Source organism: Hemicordylus capensis, chromosome 5 (assembly GCF_027244095.1).
Source record: "Hemicordylus capensis ecotype Gifberg chromosome 5, rHemCap1.1.pri, whole genome shotgun sequence".
Lineage (NCBI taxonomy): Eukaryota > Metazoa > Chordata > Lepidosauria > Squamata > Cordylidae > Hemicordylus > Hemicordylus capensis.
In genome coordinates, this window is record NC_069661.1 from 251,871,284 (window position 1) to 251,888,518 (window position 17,235).

Consider the following 17,235-nt stretch of genomic DNA (forward strand, 5'->3'; position numbering starts at 1 on the left):
AAACCTTACTTGTTTCATCACGTCTTTGGTGTGTGGTGTAGTGGTTAGAGTGCTGGACTAGGACCAGGGAGACCCGAGTTCAAATCCCCATTCAGCCATGAAACTAGCTGGGTGACTCTGGGCCAATCACTTCTCTCTCAGCCTAACCTACTTCACAGGGTTGTTGTGAAAGAGAAACTTAAGTATGTAGTACATCGCTCTGGGCTCTTTGGAGGAAGAACGGGATATAAATGTAAAATAATAATAATAATAATAATAATAATAATAATAATAAACATAGGAACACAGGAAGCTACCTTCAACTGAGTCAGACCATTAGTCCATCTAGCTCAGTGTTATCTACACAGACTGGCAGCAGCTTCTCCAAGGTTGCAAAAAAGCAGGATGCATGGCAAATAGGGGAAATAGGGTGAAAAAACACCGTGCAAAGAAAAATGTACAGGGACCATAAAAATGACTATTGGTAGCAGAACCTCTACTAATACTGGAAAAATAACCAGGAATACATATGGAGGAAAAAAAAGGCAATTATATCTGTGAAACAAATTAAAGATGCTATATTAGAATGAAACCATATCAATCAATAATCCAGTAAACTGGAACAAGTACCAATGGTCTAACAACAATTCAACGCATTCACATACCCAAATATTTGAACTCTAGTAGTAAATAAACAATTGTAGCAAGGTGAATATACACATGAACAAACACATGAACAAACTATAAATAAATGTATATAAGTCCATATGTGAAGTAATTGCTCCAACGTAGATGGCAATTCCAAACAAAGTGAGGTGTTGATATAATAAATGATGCCTGAGCATGCATGTATAAAAATATAGCATCAAAAGAAAAACGTTTTTCTTCTTAGCAAGATGTAAAAGGAAAGGTTGCCTCTACAAAGATTGTAAGTCTCAACAAGTGAAAAGTTGAATTTATATATTCTCTGATGAAGGACCACCTGAAATGGGTTTAAGAATCCCGGGTTAACCCATAAGGATTTTTACAAGGACTTTCTCAAGGATTTTCACAGGACTCTCTCACAGGATCTCCTTCAATTTGGCAAGAAGCTTCTGTCTTCTTTTGATGCTATATTTTAACATGCTAATATAGCATCTTTAATTTGTTTCACAGATATAATTGCCTTTTCCCCCTCCATGTGTATTCCTGATTATTTTTCCAGTATTAGTAGAGGTTCTGCTACCAATAGTCATTTTTCTGGTCCCTGTACATTTTTCTTTGCACAGTGTTTTTTCACCCTATTTCTCCAAGGTTGCAGGCAGGGATCTCTCTCAGTCCTATCTTGGAGATGCTGCCAGGGAGGGAACTTGGAACCTCAGATGCTCTTCCCAGAGCAGCTCCATCCCCTAAGGGGAATCTCTTACAGTGTTCACATGTAGCCTCCCATTCAAATGCAAACCAGGGCAGACCCTGCTTAGCAAAGGGGACAAGTCATGCTTGCTACCTCAGGACCAGCTCTCCTCCCAGAAGGGTTATCCTGGATGATTTGTTTCTGTGGTGCTGGACTCTTTATTACGATGGTTACATTGTTTATGATGTATTTTCTATGTGACATTTTCAACTATTGGGCACTGCTCTGAATCCTTTCCTAAAGCATAGGAAATAAAAAATTACATAACTTTAAAAAAAAAACAAGCTCTGGAATCTGTGAAATCAATACAATCGATCAGAGGTTCCCAACCTGTAGTACTCTAGATGTTGCTGAACTACAACTCCCATCATCCTCAGCCACAATAAACTACAGGCTGGAAATGATGGGGGTTGCTGCTCAGCAACATCTGGAGTACCACACAGGTTGGGAACCCCCATAATAAATAAACATTTCAGCTCATGGCTTATCAGGCTTCACTAAGAAGGCTGCAAGCTGCTGATGTGCTGCATAACTTTAAGTGTGTATTGCAAGTAATGCAGTCTGTATTCTGCATTTTTTAAGGGCCCCGGCCCCATAGAGACTTTTAAAATGAAGGCATGTGGAAATGTGTGAAAAGTCTGGGTATTTTCAGTACCCCTTAAAGTTTCCAATGCGACACAAGGAAAGACGCACAATTGTGGCCTGCTCTAGGCTTGCTGCAGTAACATCGAATATTAGAGCTGGGAGGTCCTGCAGTCTTCTAGTCCAATGCCCTGCAGAGTGCAGGGATCCAAGGATTCTCAAATGTGGGTCCCCAGATGCTGTTGGACTACAGCTCCCATCTCCCCAGCCACAACAGGCTTTGGCCATTGTGGCTGGGGATCATGGGAGTTGTAGTTCAACAACATCTGGGGACCCAAATTTTAGAGCCCTTGTGCAACAGAAATGAAATGGTGAAATCCTGAGGATGCAGGATGCAGTGTACAACTTCATTTAACAAAGGCAGGGGTGTCTCACATTTTCTAATGCTTCCCCAATTACAAAAACTTCCATGAAAGTAATTTTTTAAAAAACCCCAAGGGTGAAGTTCTAATTCAGCCTGCTGTGATACTTTCCACTTGCTGGCAGTTCCCCGCCCCCAGGGAGACTCCAAAGATGTGATTCCAGCCTACAGTCTGGTGTAGTACAACCCATTTTATAGACCCAGGAACTTCCGATTTCATTCTGCTGCACGTATATCCCAGTTCCGTGTGTTTAGAAATCCTGGAGTTCCTCAGAAACGTTTTAGGGGTTTTTCTAAGAAGATTGGTTATGATGGACGCATTTCCTTAGGTAGCTTGTACCATGACAGATCTTTCTCAGCATTCTTGGGGACACTCCCAGTTCGTGTAGGGAAACTGCCAGACCCAAAAAGCTTGGAAGGGGGCCAGTGGTGCTCTTTGGATTGGACTTCCGGGTAGAGGTCCAGTCCCCTGCAGGCCTGGGGGGCCTTCAAATGCTGAGTGGCCCACCTGTACCATGCCGGGTGTCCGAGCCTGCTGGTGCGACTTGCATGAGCGACAACCGGGCAGGCAGTGATGGTTGGTTGCAGTGCTGTCTGGCCTGCCCAATACAGCCAGAAGATTTGGAAGAAGAATTTGCTGCCTGGTAAGCTGGTTCCCACTTCTGGCACATTTTCTCCCTGTCCTCACCCTTCTGAAGAGTTTCTTTACTGTGTTTCTCCCCCATGCAAGAATGTGGTATGTACAGTGCAGGTCAGTGGGAAGTTTCTTGTTCAGAATTCCTTCTAAATATAAATAAATAAATAAAATAATCCCACCTTTCCCTGAGCATATTCTGGTGTAAAAAGTAGTGCCGTCAGATAATGTAAGTGGCAGGATTGTCCATGCAAAATGTGGCATCTATCCACAATTCAGTGGGAAGTATTTTATACAGGATCTCTTCTAAAAAATACTACTGCTAATAATAAAAAATAGAGTTTCCAGCTTTCCCTGAGCATGTTCTGGTGTAAAAAATAGTGCATTTCAGCTTATCTGGCAGGGGTGGCAGGGGTGGCGGGTGGGGGCAAAAGACCTTTAGGTCCAGGCTCCAAACTTACCTGAAGGGGAGCCAATACAAACTGAGTATGTGCACTAGAATGCATTCTGGAATTCTATCTGGAATTCTTTTGGAATTCCTCAGCAGGCAAATTGATATGGAAACAGCTTCTTGAGAGTAGGATATTTGAAAACTATAAGGCCCATTTACATGTTATGTTCAACATTTATACGAGTGTACCATGTACACAGGTACAGTTATTCACAAGTTATGTGTTAGAATATAATGTTTTGTTGTTGAATCTTGTCCCAGTGGGGATGCTGCAGAGAGTGTGTATGAGGCTGGGGTAGAGTCAGAAAGGAAAAGGGAGGGAAAGGAGAAAATGGAGTTGTTTCTAAATAAACCCTTAGTTAAATCTACATAAGATTACTTTGTGTGTTATGAGGGAAGCAGCTATAAAACATGCTGAATGCAGGTACAGAAGTAAGGTTCCTATCTGTAGCATGCATCTGAAAGGCCTGTACCCAGGTTCACGTATAAAATGAACGCAGGTACAGCCATTCACACAAACACATGTACGAGTGTACAGACAGCTGTACACTTGTACAGCATAATGTCTGAATTGGGCTATGGTCTTAACCCAATTAGGGATTTTTTAATTAGGGCCCCAACTAGCCTCTTGGTTATAATTCTGTTGAAAACCAGAACTTAACTAATAGTACCTCCACACATCAAAGCCCAACCTGGTCACACAATCAATAGTCTTAACTCACTCGGTTTTGATTATCCCTTTCCCATTATATTGGATAGTTCCGCCATCTTGAGTTCTACCACCTTGACCCCAATGAGCCATACATATCTCCTCCTTAACTCTCTTTCCCCTCTGCTGTATTTTCCACCAAGCTAAACCATAACTGCTTTCTTGTTTTTCTTGCCTCAGGACTTTTCTAGTTCATCAGGAAGTTATTTTTATCCTCAGAGCTCCGGGCATTCCCTGGGGGAGCTGCACGACTCATTTCTTATTGGCATGCCTTGGGATTTAATTTTTGGTTTCTTTGCTTAGATGATCTGCAGCGTTTTGCATCTTAATGATCAGCTTGTCCTAGGTTTCCCTACATCTGTAAGACAGTATGTTTAGTGTCTTATTAGTCACTGTGCGAAAGTTAAAAGAGAACTGGGTTGATCTCATTCTATCACTTTGTCCCCACTTTATGACTGTTAAATGGTTTCAAGCTGAGATGCATAGAAGGATTAATATGGCCTCCAGCTTCGGCAAGCTTCCGTAACTCTAAGGGGTGTGGCTTCTGGACCTTTATAAGGTCTCTTGCGGAAGGCAGGGGCAGGAGACCAGAGACTTGTATACACATCAGGCTTTACCATGGGTTTACTGGGAGGCTTTACTGGGAACTCTAAGTTGTCCCAAAAAAATGAGGCAAATAGTGGATTTTTTTTCACCCTGGATATAAATTGGGCTGCACTCTAATGTGCAGTGAAAAGCCCCAATTGTGTGTGAACTGCTCCCTGATAACTCGCAGGGCCTTCGAGGTAAATCTGGCCGATATGTGAACAGAGACACGAGTTAAAGGACTTTAAAAGCACCCTTTGAAACACCTCCTGGAGATGCTTCCTGAAACAATCAGCAAAGAGAAGCAGTTTTACAGCAAACTCAGGCATGATCCGGTGTGGGGTGGGGCTGGCAGTTGGATTGCAGAGCTCTTCCTTAACTCCTCCCTTGTTGCACCTGTAGCTGAGATAGCCCCTTACAAGGCCCTGGACATATCTGAATGGCTTTGCATTTCTTAATCTGATTATGCCTAAGTCGCTGCAGATGGGGCCCATAGCTCAGAAGTAAAGCATTTGCTTTGTGTGCAGAAGATGGCAGGTTCAATCCCTGGCCTCTCCAGGTACGGCTGGCAAAGACCCCTGCTTGAAACCTTGGAGCTGATGCCAATCAGGGTAGACAATACTGAGCTAGGTGGCCCAATGCCCTGACTTGGTATAACTTAAGGCAGCTTGATATGTAACCCCCAAGAGTGCTTCTGAGCTCAAAATAGTCTACCTCCTTCCTGTAAGCCCTGCCCTCCAGGGGTGTAGCTAGGGGAGAGGGGGCCTGTGTTCATCCCTCTCTCTGGCGGCCCCCCAGAGTGAGGGAGACAATGAAGAAAATAGGGAGGGATGGAGCTGGAGGGCCCTCAGGAGCTGGGGGCCCGTGTTCTTTGAACCCTTTCACGCAGTTATAGCTGTGCCCCTGCTTCCCTCCTCCTTTTCTTGACTGGCCTTGGCAATGGCTGAGGACGTGTTGTAGCTGCGGCTGCAGCAGCAACTCCTTGCAGAGAAAAGGGGGGGGGGAGAAGCAGGGACTCCGAAACTTTTTCCCTTCCCTGCATTGTCGCTTTGATGCACTGTTCTGCAAAGCGTCCGAACAAAGGGATGGTGGCACTCAGTGGTATGGCAGAAGGTCCCGGGTTCACTCCCTGGCAGCATCTCTGGGTAGGGCTGGGAAAGATTCCTGCCTGAAACCCTGGAAGGTAGGAATGGAGATGTCATACCTGGATTAGCCTGGAGATGTAACAGCAGCCCTGCTGGATCAGGCCCAAGGCCTATTTAGTCTAGCATCCTGTTTCCCACAGTGGCCCACCAGATGCCCCCGAGGAGCCCACAGGCAAGAGGTATGTGCGTGCCCTCTCTCCTGCTGTTGCTCCCCTGCAACTGGGATTGAGAGGCACCGTGCCTCTGAGGCTGAAGGTGGCCTATAGCCCTCAGATTAATAGCCGTTGATAGACCTGTCCTCTGTGAATCTGTCTACGCCTCGTTTAAAGCCATCTAAGCTGGTGGCCATCACCACAACCCATAGCAAAGAACTCCATAGATTAATTATGCACTGTGTGAAAAAGTACTTCCTCTTGTTGACCCGAAATGTCCCAACCTTCAATTTCATGGGGTGACCCCTGGTTCTAGTGTTTTGTGTTTGAGAGATACATTTCTCTCTGCCCACCCTCTCCACTCCATGCATAATTTTAAACATTTCAATCATGTCTCCCCTTAGTCGCCTCTTTTCCAAGGTAAAGGGCCACAGACGCTGTAGCCTAGCCTCATATGGAAGGTGTTCCAGGCCCCTGATCATTTTGGTTGCCCTCTTCTGCACCTTTTCCAGTTCTACAATAGCCTTCTTAATACATGGTGACCAAAGCTGTATGCAGTACTCCAGATGTGGCTGCACCATAGGTTTCTATAAGGGCATTATAATATTAGCATTTTTATTTTCAATCCCCTTCCTAATTATTCCTAGCATGGAATTAGCCTTTTCATAGATGCCGTGCCATGCACTGAGATAACACTTTCAATGAACTGTCCACCACGACCCCAAGATCCCTCTCCTGGTCAGTCACTGACAGCTCAGAACTCATCAGTGTATAAGTGAAGTTGGGTTTTTTTTGCCCCAATATGCATCATTTTACACTTGCTTAAATTGAACCACATTTGCCATTTTGTCACCCACTCAGCCAGTTTGGAGAGATCCTTTTGAAGCTCCTCACAGTCTGTTCTGGATTTGATTACCCTAAATAGTTGAGTGTCATCTGCAAATTTGGCCATTTTGCTGCTTATCCCAACTTCTAGATCATTTATGGACAAGTTAAAGAGCAGTGGTCCCAGTACCGATCCCTGGGGGACCCCACTTCCTACTTCCCTCCATTGTGAAAACTGTTCTCTTCATTTAGGCCAGACTTTGGTTTTCTGAAGGAAGTCTTCTTCCCTTTTATGGCTTCCCTGACTCTATTTGTTAGCCATGCTGGCGTCCTTCCGGACTTGGTGATACTTTCCCTCTTTCTTGTTCTACATTCCAACTGAGATCAAAATATTGTGGTTTTAAATAAATTCCAAGCTTTCTGGAGTGATTTGACCCTCCCAACTTTCCCTTTCAACTTCCTTTTTATCAGTCCCCTCATTTTTGATAAGTTTCCACTTCTGAAGTCCAATACATCTGTACTGGAGGAAAATCCATCCTCTGTTTTTATAGATCTTAAAGCAGCATTTGACCTCATTCCAAGGGATAGACTTTGGTCAAAATTGAGGGATTCATCCATAGATAAGCATCTATTGTTATTAGTTTATAAACTTCATGAAGATACCCGCTTGAGGGTATGTTGCAGTTCTAGAGGACCTTTATTGGATGAAATATTAACCCAAAGGGGCATCAGACAAGGGTGCATTTTGGCCCTGATTGTGTTCAACTTCTATATTAACTCCCTGGTATTCCATCTAAATGACCCTGATTTACCTGCACCTAAATTGGCGAACAGACCTCTTTTGATTTTACTTGATGCTGATGATATGATCTTACTGTCACAAACCCCAATTGAGGTGAAACAGGCGCTTGCCCTCCTAAGTGCTTATTGTGCAGATGAGGCTTTAGAAGTAAACTATTCGAAAATGAAGGTGATGGTCTTCTCCAAATGACCCAAGACTCACTTATGGCATATGAATGGCCATAAAACTGAACAAGTTCGAACTTTAAAATATCTTGGTGTTGTTTTCCATTCTACCGGAGGCCAAAAAGCTCACCTCAACTTTGTAACTCAAAATGCTCAACAATCAGCCAATGCAATCAAGTCCTTCCATTTTACTAGGGGTGCTCACTTTATCCCACCCTTTACAGCAAAAGTCTATCCACAGCTTTTGTACGGTGCCCAATTGGGCCCTTTTGAGAACTTCACCCTGTTGGAAGTAATACAAACAAAATTCCTGAGAGCAATCTTCCAGATCCCTTGTAGCGTTCCAAATACTGTCCTCAGATGTGAAGCAGGAGTCACTAGGTTAGAAACGAGACATTGGCTGCGCATTATTGTATTCTGGCTGAAGCTGAACTTTTCCCAGGTGGGCTTGGCTCCTTTAACACTGGCAGATAGCTATACCTCGAAATGGAAGGTGCCGCTAAAATCCAAGCTCCAACTTTACGGTCTCCCCCAGGAAGAGCTCATCAGGCTGGGGTATGACCAAGCCACGCGGATCATCAAACAGCGAGTCTTAGATACAGAATTGCAAGGTGAAATAGCAAAGTTACCAAGAGGGTTGTATATAGGCAATCGGCCTTTAAATACTAGGCCTGCTGAATATTTAAACTTACCAATAGCAAAATTCAGGAGAGCTATGACTCTCGCCTGACTTAATGTACTCCCCACTGCAGTTCTAGAGGGGAAGTTCAAAAAGATACCTTACTCAGCTCGCCTTTGCCCATGTGGCTCAGGTGACATAGATTCCACTGCTCACGTGATTCTCTATGGTGCTTTTTACAAGGATATTCATTTAAATTTTATTTCCCCTTTGCTAAAGAATTTTCCTGGCCACACTGACGAATTTTATTTAGATTATTTGCTGTCCAATTTTAAAGAAACAGTTTCCTGCAGTGTGGCCAGGTTTTGTTATATTGTCTGTAAAACTCATAAAGAATTTATCATTTAATTGGATGTTACCATTTAATTGGATGTTTAATTGGGTGTTACTGTGAATCCACCCCCTTCCCCCTTTTTATGCTGGTCATTGACCAAAATAAAGAATCTATCTATCTATCTGCATTGGACTTCCTTGACAATTCTCCACTTGCATATATGCTGAATTAGATTGCATTATGGTCACTGCTACCCAGTGGTTCCGCAACTCTGACATATCACAACAGGCCCTGGGCACCACTCAGGATTAAATCCAAGGTCGCCAGCTCTCTGCCTGGTTCCCGCAACTAACTGTTCTAAAACACAGTCATTTAGCACATCTAGAAATTTGGCCTCTCTTTCATTACCTGAATGTGAATTTACCCGGTACACGTGTGGGTAGTTGAAGTCCCCCATTATTACTGCCCTGTCTCTCTTATTTGCTTCTCCAACTCCAGATCACTCTCAGCATTTTGATCTGGAGGGCGATAGCACATCCCTAGTAACACATTTCCTTTCAGTCTTCGTAATGTTACCCATAATGATTCTGTGGAGGACTCCGGTCCACCTAGGTTTTCTAGCTTGTTGGAATCTATTGCTTCTTTGATATACAGTGCTACTCCTCCCCCAGTCCTCCCTTCCCTGTCCCTTCTGTAGAGTTTATATCCAGGAATAATCGTGTCCCACTGGTTCTCACCATTCCACCAGGTTTCTGTTACACCCCCTATATCTAAGTTTTAATCAGTAACCAAGCACTCCAGCTCACCCATCTTCACTTGGAGGCTTCTGGCATTGGTAAATAGACACCTATATGCCAAGTCCCACACCTGGTATTGGCGTGTGCTATCCCCCTTACCAGCCTTTGACCTTTTTGGCCAGCTGTCCTGTGTTTCCTTCTGCTCAACCCCTTGCTTTAGGGGATTTTGTTGGCCAAACCAGATACCGCCCAGTTCCTGTCGGCAAGCCCCCAGGCATCATTTTAGAAACTGCTCTGCGACCTTCCTGATTCGACATCACTCTGGGATTCGACATCAGTCTCCAAGTAACCTTGAATGCAACCTTGAAGATTTTCATGGCTAGATATTTTGAAAAATACTGGGGAAATTATTGGGGGTAGGGAAATCATTTAGAATTGGCAAGTCTGGGTAGGACTTGCATGTTCTTTAGCATGACCCAGTTCCTTAGCATGTTCAGTGGGGGTTCTCAGCCTTGGGTCCCCCCAGATGTTGTTGGACTACAACTCTCATCATCCCATCATCCAAAGGCCAACTCCTATCACCTGGAGACCATTGTGGATGGTAAGAAGAACATAAGAACAGCCCTGCTGGATCAGGCCCAAGGCCTATCTAGTCTAGCATCCTGTTTCCCACAGTGGCCCACCAGACCAGATGCCTCTGGGAAGCCCACAGGCAAGAGGTGAGGGCATGTCTCCTCTCCTGCTGTTGCTCTCCTGCTGGGATGATGGGAGTTGTAGTCCAACAACATCTGGGAGCTCAAGGTTCAGAACCCCTGCTGTACAGGCAACTTGGAGGAGGGATGTGACTATATCTCTTTGTCTTTTAGGGGGCAGCCCCACTGGCTCTCTGCTATTGATCGGCATAACACTATGTAAAACTTTAACACCATTTAAAGAATGGGTCTTCAACTGGTCGCAGAACCCACTAAGTTAGTTTCACTCTGCTGAAATTGAAGTATTGTGTCACCACAAGTTTATTTCATGTTCCTTTCAAGAAAAAAATGAGGGAAAGGTGAAACAAACCCACATACCACACACACACATACCCCGCCCCTGCCCCCACAACACACACACACACTCTCCCCTGGGTTCACTGATGTTTTACATGACTTCATTATTAAACGATGTAAAATAAGACTATGCAAGGAAACCAGTAAGAAAAGCCTCCTCTGTCCCTGGGAACAGAAACAGGCATTGAGGCAATGAAGAGAGGCACAAATACGAGGGTGGTCATCATGGACCCCCACCTTCTGCCCCCCCAGTGGTGAGCAACAAGAAGTAACAAGATGAGCAGGACCTGGAAGCCAGGCCTCTAGTAATTCATTTTGGAAAGAACTTTTGCTGAACAGGCCTTCCTTATGAGTAATCACAGAAAGCTCTTGCTCGTAGGGAAGGCCATTTCTGGAAATGATGGTGTGCGATCAAAGTGCTGTATGGAGCGGCTTTTTTAAATGCTGCTTTCAGCTAATTGTGGAAGAGTCATGCCTCAGGATCACTAAGGGGGCTCTAGTGTGGGAGCAACCAAGGCCAGGCTGCTGGCCAGAGAGGAAACAGTTCCCTTCATTTTGAATCACCAGATGGAAAAGGGTGTTTTGGCTGAGGCACCCTTGCACGACAGAGGGCCGTGGCCAAGATTTCTTCTTTTTATTTGGTCAGCCTGAAGCTGCTGAGGCTCTCCAGCTGTCATTGGACTATGAGTCCTATCATCCCCAGTCAATGGCTGGGGATTATGGGATGTGTAGTCCAACAGCTGGAGGGCCTCAGCTTGGACACCCCGCCCCAGGGAGGAGACAGACAGACATCTACAGTCAGACTAAGATTGGCTTCCACATTGAAACTTTGGGGTAAAAGGTAGGTCCCAAGTCTGAGCAGACTGAAGACTGCTAATGTTAAGAACAGAGGAAGACACTTTTACTCTGCCCGCCATCACTGTACAAAATTTAATGTTGCTGCTAGTGGTTAAACGGTAGGGCTATGCAGTCATGTTGGAACAACAGTACTGTCGGATCCAAGATCGGCCATATCGGAAAATGTCAGATTAAGAATGACACAGTTTTTATAGGGCTTTGGAATTATTGGAATAGAATCTCTCTAGTGTTGAACTTTTGTTGGAAATTTTGGATACTTCAGGATTAAAAAGTGCTGTTTAGAGGCTTTAAGAAGCCAAAGAAACAATGTTGTCCTAGCAACTGCCTTATTTGGAATAGGCTGAGGGGAGGGAGGGAGGAAGAAATTTGGAGTGACAGATCAAGCTGGCCATTTGCAATGCATTATGTCAAATGGTCTGAAGCTCCCGTCTAAGATCCAGAAAACACTTGTATGGAGTTTTGTTTGCAGCCTTAAAAATTATCTCTCTCCCTTACCACTTGGATTACCAGTTGTATGGACTCACACTTAAAAAGATCGATTTAAAATCAATGGGTGGACCAGTATTATTATTGTTGTTGTTGTTGTTATTAATAATAATAATAATAATAATAATACTAATAATAATAATAATAAAATTCAATTTCTATACCACCCTTCCAAAAATGGTTCAGGGCGGTTTATACAGAGAAATAATAAATAAATAAGATGGATCCCTGTCCCCAAAGGGCTCACAATCTAAAAAGAAACATAAGATAGAAACCAGCAACAGTCACTGAAAGTACTGTGCTGGGGATGGATAGGGCCAGTTGCTCCCCCCCTGCTAAATAAAGAGAATCACCACGTTAAAAGGTGCCTCTTTGTTAAGGTAGCAGGGGTTAGCAGTATGCTTCAAACTACACACACTGAGTGCTATGGCCATGTACTACCAACATGGGAGATTTGAAAACCTTTTGCTAGCCATCTGGAGATATAACATGAGGTGCCAAATATATGTGTGTGTGTGTGTGTGTGTGTGTGTGTGTGTGTACACTCCTTTCATATGAAGGCAAGGAGCACTTTTCTCCTAATGGGACATGCTCAATGATCAGAGTGGGGGCTTTGATTTCTACTTATTTTGTAACTTTCTGCCATTGAGCAAGTTGTTATTGCACTTTTGATGTCTAAAAAACTTTTTTAAAATCATTAAAAATCGACGAGTGGACCAATCTCCTTTAGGTATCATACACTTATTGCTATCATTATGTACTACCACCATGTCAATTTTCAAACTAATTCCATACGGAAGTTATTAGTTTCCAAATGTTTCCATGAATCACTATGGAGAAAAATACCCATCTTGTTGGAAATTATGACTGAAAATCTGACCTGACTTGACTATATGACAATGTGAAAAGCTTCTGATTCAGATTCCGACAATTTTAAAGATGATTCAGGCCATGTCGTGTTGAATCCGACATCTTTCCTGGTGCACAGGCCCATTAAACAGTACTTGCTAATGGCTAATGTGGAGTATAGTTCTAACCACATACACTAGGGAGTAAGGTTCATTGAGCTTAATGTTTTTTTCTTCTGAGAAAACATACTTAGGAATGCACTATTAACCATCACTTTATTGATCTGTATTCAAATGATATAGGCTGCTTTTCAGTCCAAAAGCAACATACAAATAATATTTTTAAATGTTTTAAATAAACAAGAATATTATTATTATTATTATTTACATTTATATCCCACTCTTCCTCCAAGGAGCCCAGAGCGGTGTACTACATACTTGAGTTTCTCTTTCACATCAACCCTGTGAAGTAGGTTAGGCTGAGAGAGAAGTGACTGGCCCAGAGTCACCCAGCAAGTCTCATGGCTGAATGGGGATTTGAACTCGGGTCTCCACAGTCCTAGTCCAGCACTCTAACCACTACACCACGCTGGCTAGAAAGTAACAGCAATAACAACATTAAAAAGTTCAGTCAGCAGGAGAGCTATACAAGCAGCTTCGGTGGGGGGACATTAATCTACTTTAAGCCAGTGTGATATAGTGGCTAGAGTATTGGACTAAGACCAGGGAGACCTGAGTTCAATCCCCGTTCAGGCATGAAACTCTCTGGGTGACTCTGGACCAGTCACATCTCTCTCAGCCTAGCCTACCTCTCAGGGTTGTTGAGAGAATCAGCACAACCCTGTATAGCATTCTGGGCTTCTTGGAGAAAGAGCGGGATAGAAATGTAAAAATAAACCGAATAAAAATAAAATAAACAAAGGCCCATCTAAATAAAGTCTTCCTAAAGTCCTTACTTCCAAAAGGCTAAAAGGGAGGAAGGAAGATGGAGGTGGCTCCTGAGGAGTCTGGGCAGCATGACCAGTAAGGTCCATGACCAGTAAGTTTGGAGTTTGGGCAGCATGGCCAGTAAGGTCCTGCCCCACATAAGCACCAGTCACACTAAGTTCAGACACTGATGGAATGCAGAGCAGAGCATCCTCAGCAGAACTCGACAGGTGGGCACAATCATGGGGGAGCTGATGGCCCTTTAATTCATCTTGAGTATGTTTCCCAGGAGTCATTTCTTTACCTGGACTGGCTAGCACCATCCTAGGGAGGAGGGACGAAATGGGGCATCGCTCTGTACCCGCCACCTCTGGCCCTGCACCAGTTGGCGGCGGGGAGATTCTAAGCTGGAAGTTCTGGCGCCAGCCCCAGGTCAGGTGCAGCTCCTGCTGCTGAGCAGATGCACTCCTGACCCAACTGGGCCCCTGCAGCCCACGTTGCTCGCTTGTGCGCTGTGGGGCCTGGCTGGGTTGGCTGCAGCAGCTGTGGCAGGAGCCACACTCTGGGGGCCAACGGCAGTGGGGAGACTCCAAGCAAGAATTTCCCCACTACTGCTGCGCCAGGGCCCCGCATCTCCTGGCCACTGCCACCTGGGCCCTGCTGCATCCCCCAAGAGATGGCTGCCCTGCCAGTAGATAGGCAGTGAGGCTCTCTGGGTCTCTCTTCAGGGACCAGGACTGAAGACCCTTGCTGGGAAGATAGAAATGGAGGTTGGAGGAAGCTGGAAGATGTACTGTATTGATCTGAATCCAAGACTAGGTTTTTTTCTTTGATAGCAGAAATTTTTTTGGGGGGGTCATCTTAAATTCAGAGTCCTGTTTTTGTTACGTCAATACAGGTATGACCTAAGATGACCCCTTTGAAAAATAGAGGTTTAAGTACTCTATTAACCTCTATTAAGTATACTTAATCTCTACTTTTCAAGGGGGGTGGTCATCTCAAATTCGGAGTCCTCTTCATTTGGTCTATTTATTTATTTATTTATTTATTTATTACCTTTTAAACTTCTATTATTCAAGGGGGTCGTCTTAAATTCAATTGTCTTTTATTTGGGTAAATACGTTAAATATAGAAGAGATGGTAGATCAGCAACAGTGGTGGGAATGACTGCAAATATGGGCGTATAGTTGAGCAGCCAAACACTGGCTAATATTAATACATTAAAATTGACGTCTGGATCTCTTCTTCTGCCCCATTGTCCTCATCTGCATTTTTCTGATTGATTAATTGATTAAGTGTCGTCAAGTTGGTGTCACCTCTTAGCAACCACTCAGATAGATTCTCTCCAGGAAGATCTGACTTTAACTTGGCCTTTCAGGTCTTGCAGAGGTGCATTCATTGCTGTCGTAATCGAGTCCGTCCACCTTGCTGCTGGTCGCCCTCTTCTTCTCTTTCCTTCAACTTTCCCCAGCATTATAGACTTCTCAAGGGAGCTGGGTCTTCGCATCATGTGTCTGAAGTAGGGAAGTTTGAGCCTGGTCATTTGTGCCTCGAGTGAGCACAACCTCATCTGCAATACAACATAATATTGCTGTTGTAAAGATTACTGAGCTGAAGGATGTGAACACTTGGAAAGGGCTGTATAAGTGCCAATAATAATAATTTTCATTTTAATAAGGAGGTAATTTAGTCTTCCACAAATCCAATACCTTTACCAATTGCAAAAACTCCCAGGTGAACTGCTCTTGGGAAAACTTGGAATTAAACTCCCCATGAAATCTTAATGGCAAGTCATAACTTTTAACAATGTTGGGTTACTCTAAATATGAACTCTATTTTATGATGGAGCAGTTCTTCATTTTCTTGGCTTCTATGCTAGAAGCAAAGGGTCAGCCCAAATAGTTACTGAATTAAATAGGAATGAAAAACCCAACTATAAAAAGCAAGCTTGTATTTTTATTTCTTTTTCATTCAAACCATTTTTCTTTTCTTTATGACTATAGCAAAAACTAAAGCAACAAGAAAAACTAAAAGGGGGAATCCTTGGTTTTCAGAGACCTAGACGAGGTCTGATGTGGGCTAAGTGGGCAGAAGGAGTAGGAATGGGGGTGTTGGGAAGGGGGATGGATGCAAAATGGGGGATATCTTCTGGGGGAGGTGGGAGAAGATGGATGAAAGACACAATTGTTCATTATTTATAAACGACATCACTGTGCTCAGTGTTTTATAGTAAGCAAAAAGGCAAAGTCTCTGCCCCATAGAGCCTACAATCAAAATTACAAAAGGGTGGAGGGACAGGAGAGGGCCAAGGAACACACCACAAGGGAAGTAAGGAAGTGTTCACTGTATGTGTTAAACTGGCTTTTGTGCAAGCGGAAAACGTCAGGCTGGAGAGAGGGAACATCTTGATTTAGAGAAATGGGCCATACAGCAAGCTGGAAGTCAGGCAGACAGCGCCAGGACCCAGCACTTGAGGCTTTTTAGCTCTTAAACCCCGCCCGCATCAGCGCGAACTCGAAGTACAGAATTAAATACTTGTAAGCCTATAGCCAGGCAGAGAGAGAGTGAAAATCGCGTGTCGGCCCCTTTAAGAGCGGAGCCGCTCCTCCTCCCTCTCCCAAGAGCGTAGGGACGGGAGCAGACTTCAGGGCCGCCAGCTTCAGCCACCACTTCCGGATCCCAGTTGAACACACATACACACGCCGGCAGCGCGGGGCCAGAGCGTGGAAACAACCCCTGTCTGTAAAATAAGAAAAAGAAAGAAAGGAGTAAAGGGGGAAAAACAAAACAAAACCCAGCCGGAATCCCAAGCGCTAGGGCGCCCTTGTCTTGCTTTCTGCCTGAGGCGCGCCCGCCCCGCATGCGGAGGCGTTCGAGCGGCGGCCGGAAGTGCGGGCGCCTGCCGGCGGCGCGCTGCGCTTCCCGCTCTGCCCCTATGGCCTCTGCTGCTGCTGTGGACAAGATGGCGGCGGCGGGCCCAGGCTTCGGCTCAGGCCCGGCGGCGGCGGCGGCAGCAACGGGGGGCCTGCTGGAGAGCCGCGCCTTGGCCTACACCCTGCACCGCTGGAGCAGCTTCTCCTCCACGTACCTGCCCGAGTGAGTCGCCCCCCTCGCGCGGCGCCCCAGGGCCGCGGACGGAGCGCCCCGGGCAGGCGGGCGGGCAGGCAGAGAGGCGGCGGGGGGAGGAGGAGGCTGAGGCGGAGGCTGACCCCGTGTGGGGTCCGGGCGGCGGCGGCATGAACGGAGCCTGGGCAGCGGAGCGGGGTGGGGGGCAGGCTGAGGAAAGCCCCCTGCCAAGGGGGGGGGGGCGGCTGCTGGACGCACGCACGCAGCGAGCTGGGGGGCGGCAGGAGGGGGGCGAGTCCTGGGTCTGTCCAGCAAGCCTGGAACGAGTGGCCGCCGAAGCAGGGTAGGCTTGGCCAGGGGCGGGGTGGGCTGGCCGGCCGAAGAGGCTGGGCTGTTCCCCGCGCTGGAGGGATCTCTGGAGGAAGGGAGCCTCTGCTCTCCACCCCGCAACCCGCCCGTGTTTCCCGCA

The 17,235-nt window shown here is 45.4% G+C and overlaps 1 protein-coding gene and 1 long non-coding RNA gene across 6 annotated transcripts in view; one reads left to right on the top strand and one right to left on the bottom strand.

Annotated features, from left to right (window-relative positions):
• MKLN1 (muskelin 1) overlaps positions 1 to 17,235 on the top strand; it is a 165,785-nt gene that overhangs the window by 20,652 nt on the left and 127,898 nt on the right. Inside the window, exon 1 of one of the 5 annotated variants that reach the window (XM_053254257.1) lies at positions 16,360 to 16,796. The exons of 2 other annotated variants lie outside the window; for them this stretch is intronic. In XM_053254257.1, the coding sequence (XP_053110232.1) occupies positions 16,561 to 16,796 (236 nt within the window). In that variant the 5' untranslated portion in view covers positions 16,360 to 16,560. Of the gene's footprint in view, positions 1 to 16,359; positions 16,797 to 17,235 lie in introns of those variants that run through there. 2 more of the 5 variants (XM_053254256.1, XM_053254259.1) reach the window with 2 other exon arrangements.
• On the bottom strand, positions 14,883 to 16,678 carry LOC128326765 (uncharacterized). The gene is made up of 2 exons (XR_008308248.1): positions 16,236 to 16,678; positions 14,883 to 15,270 (listed from the first exon to the last, which is right to left on the bottom strand). It is a non-coding gene; the product is annotated as an uncharacterized LOC128326765 (long non-coding RNA).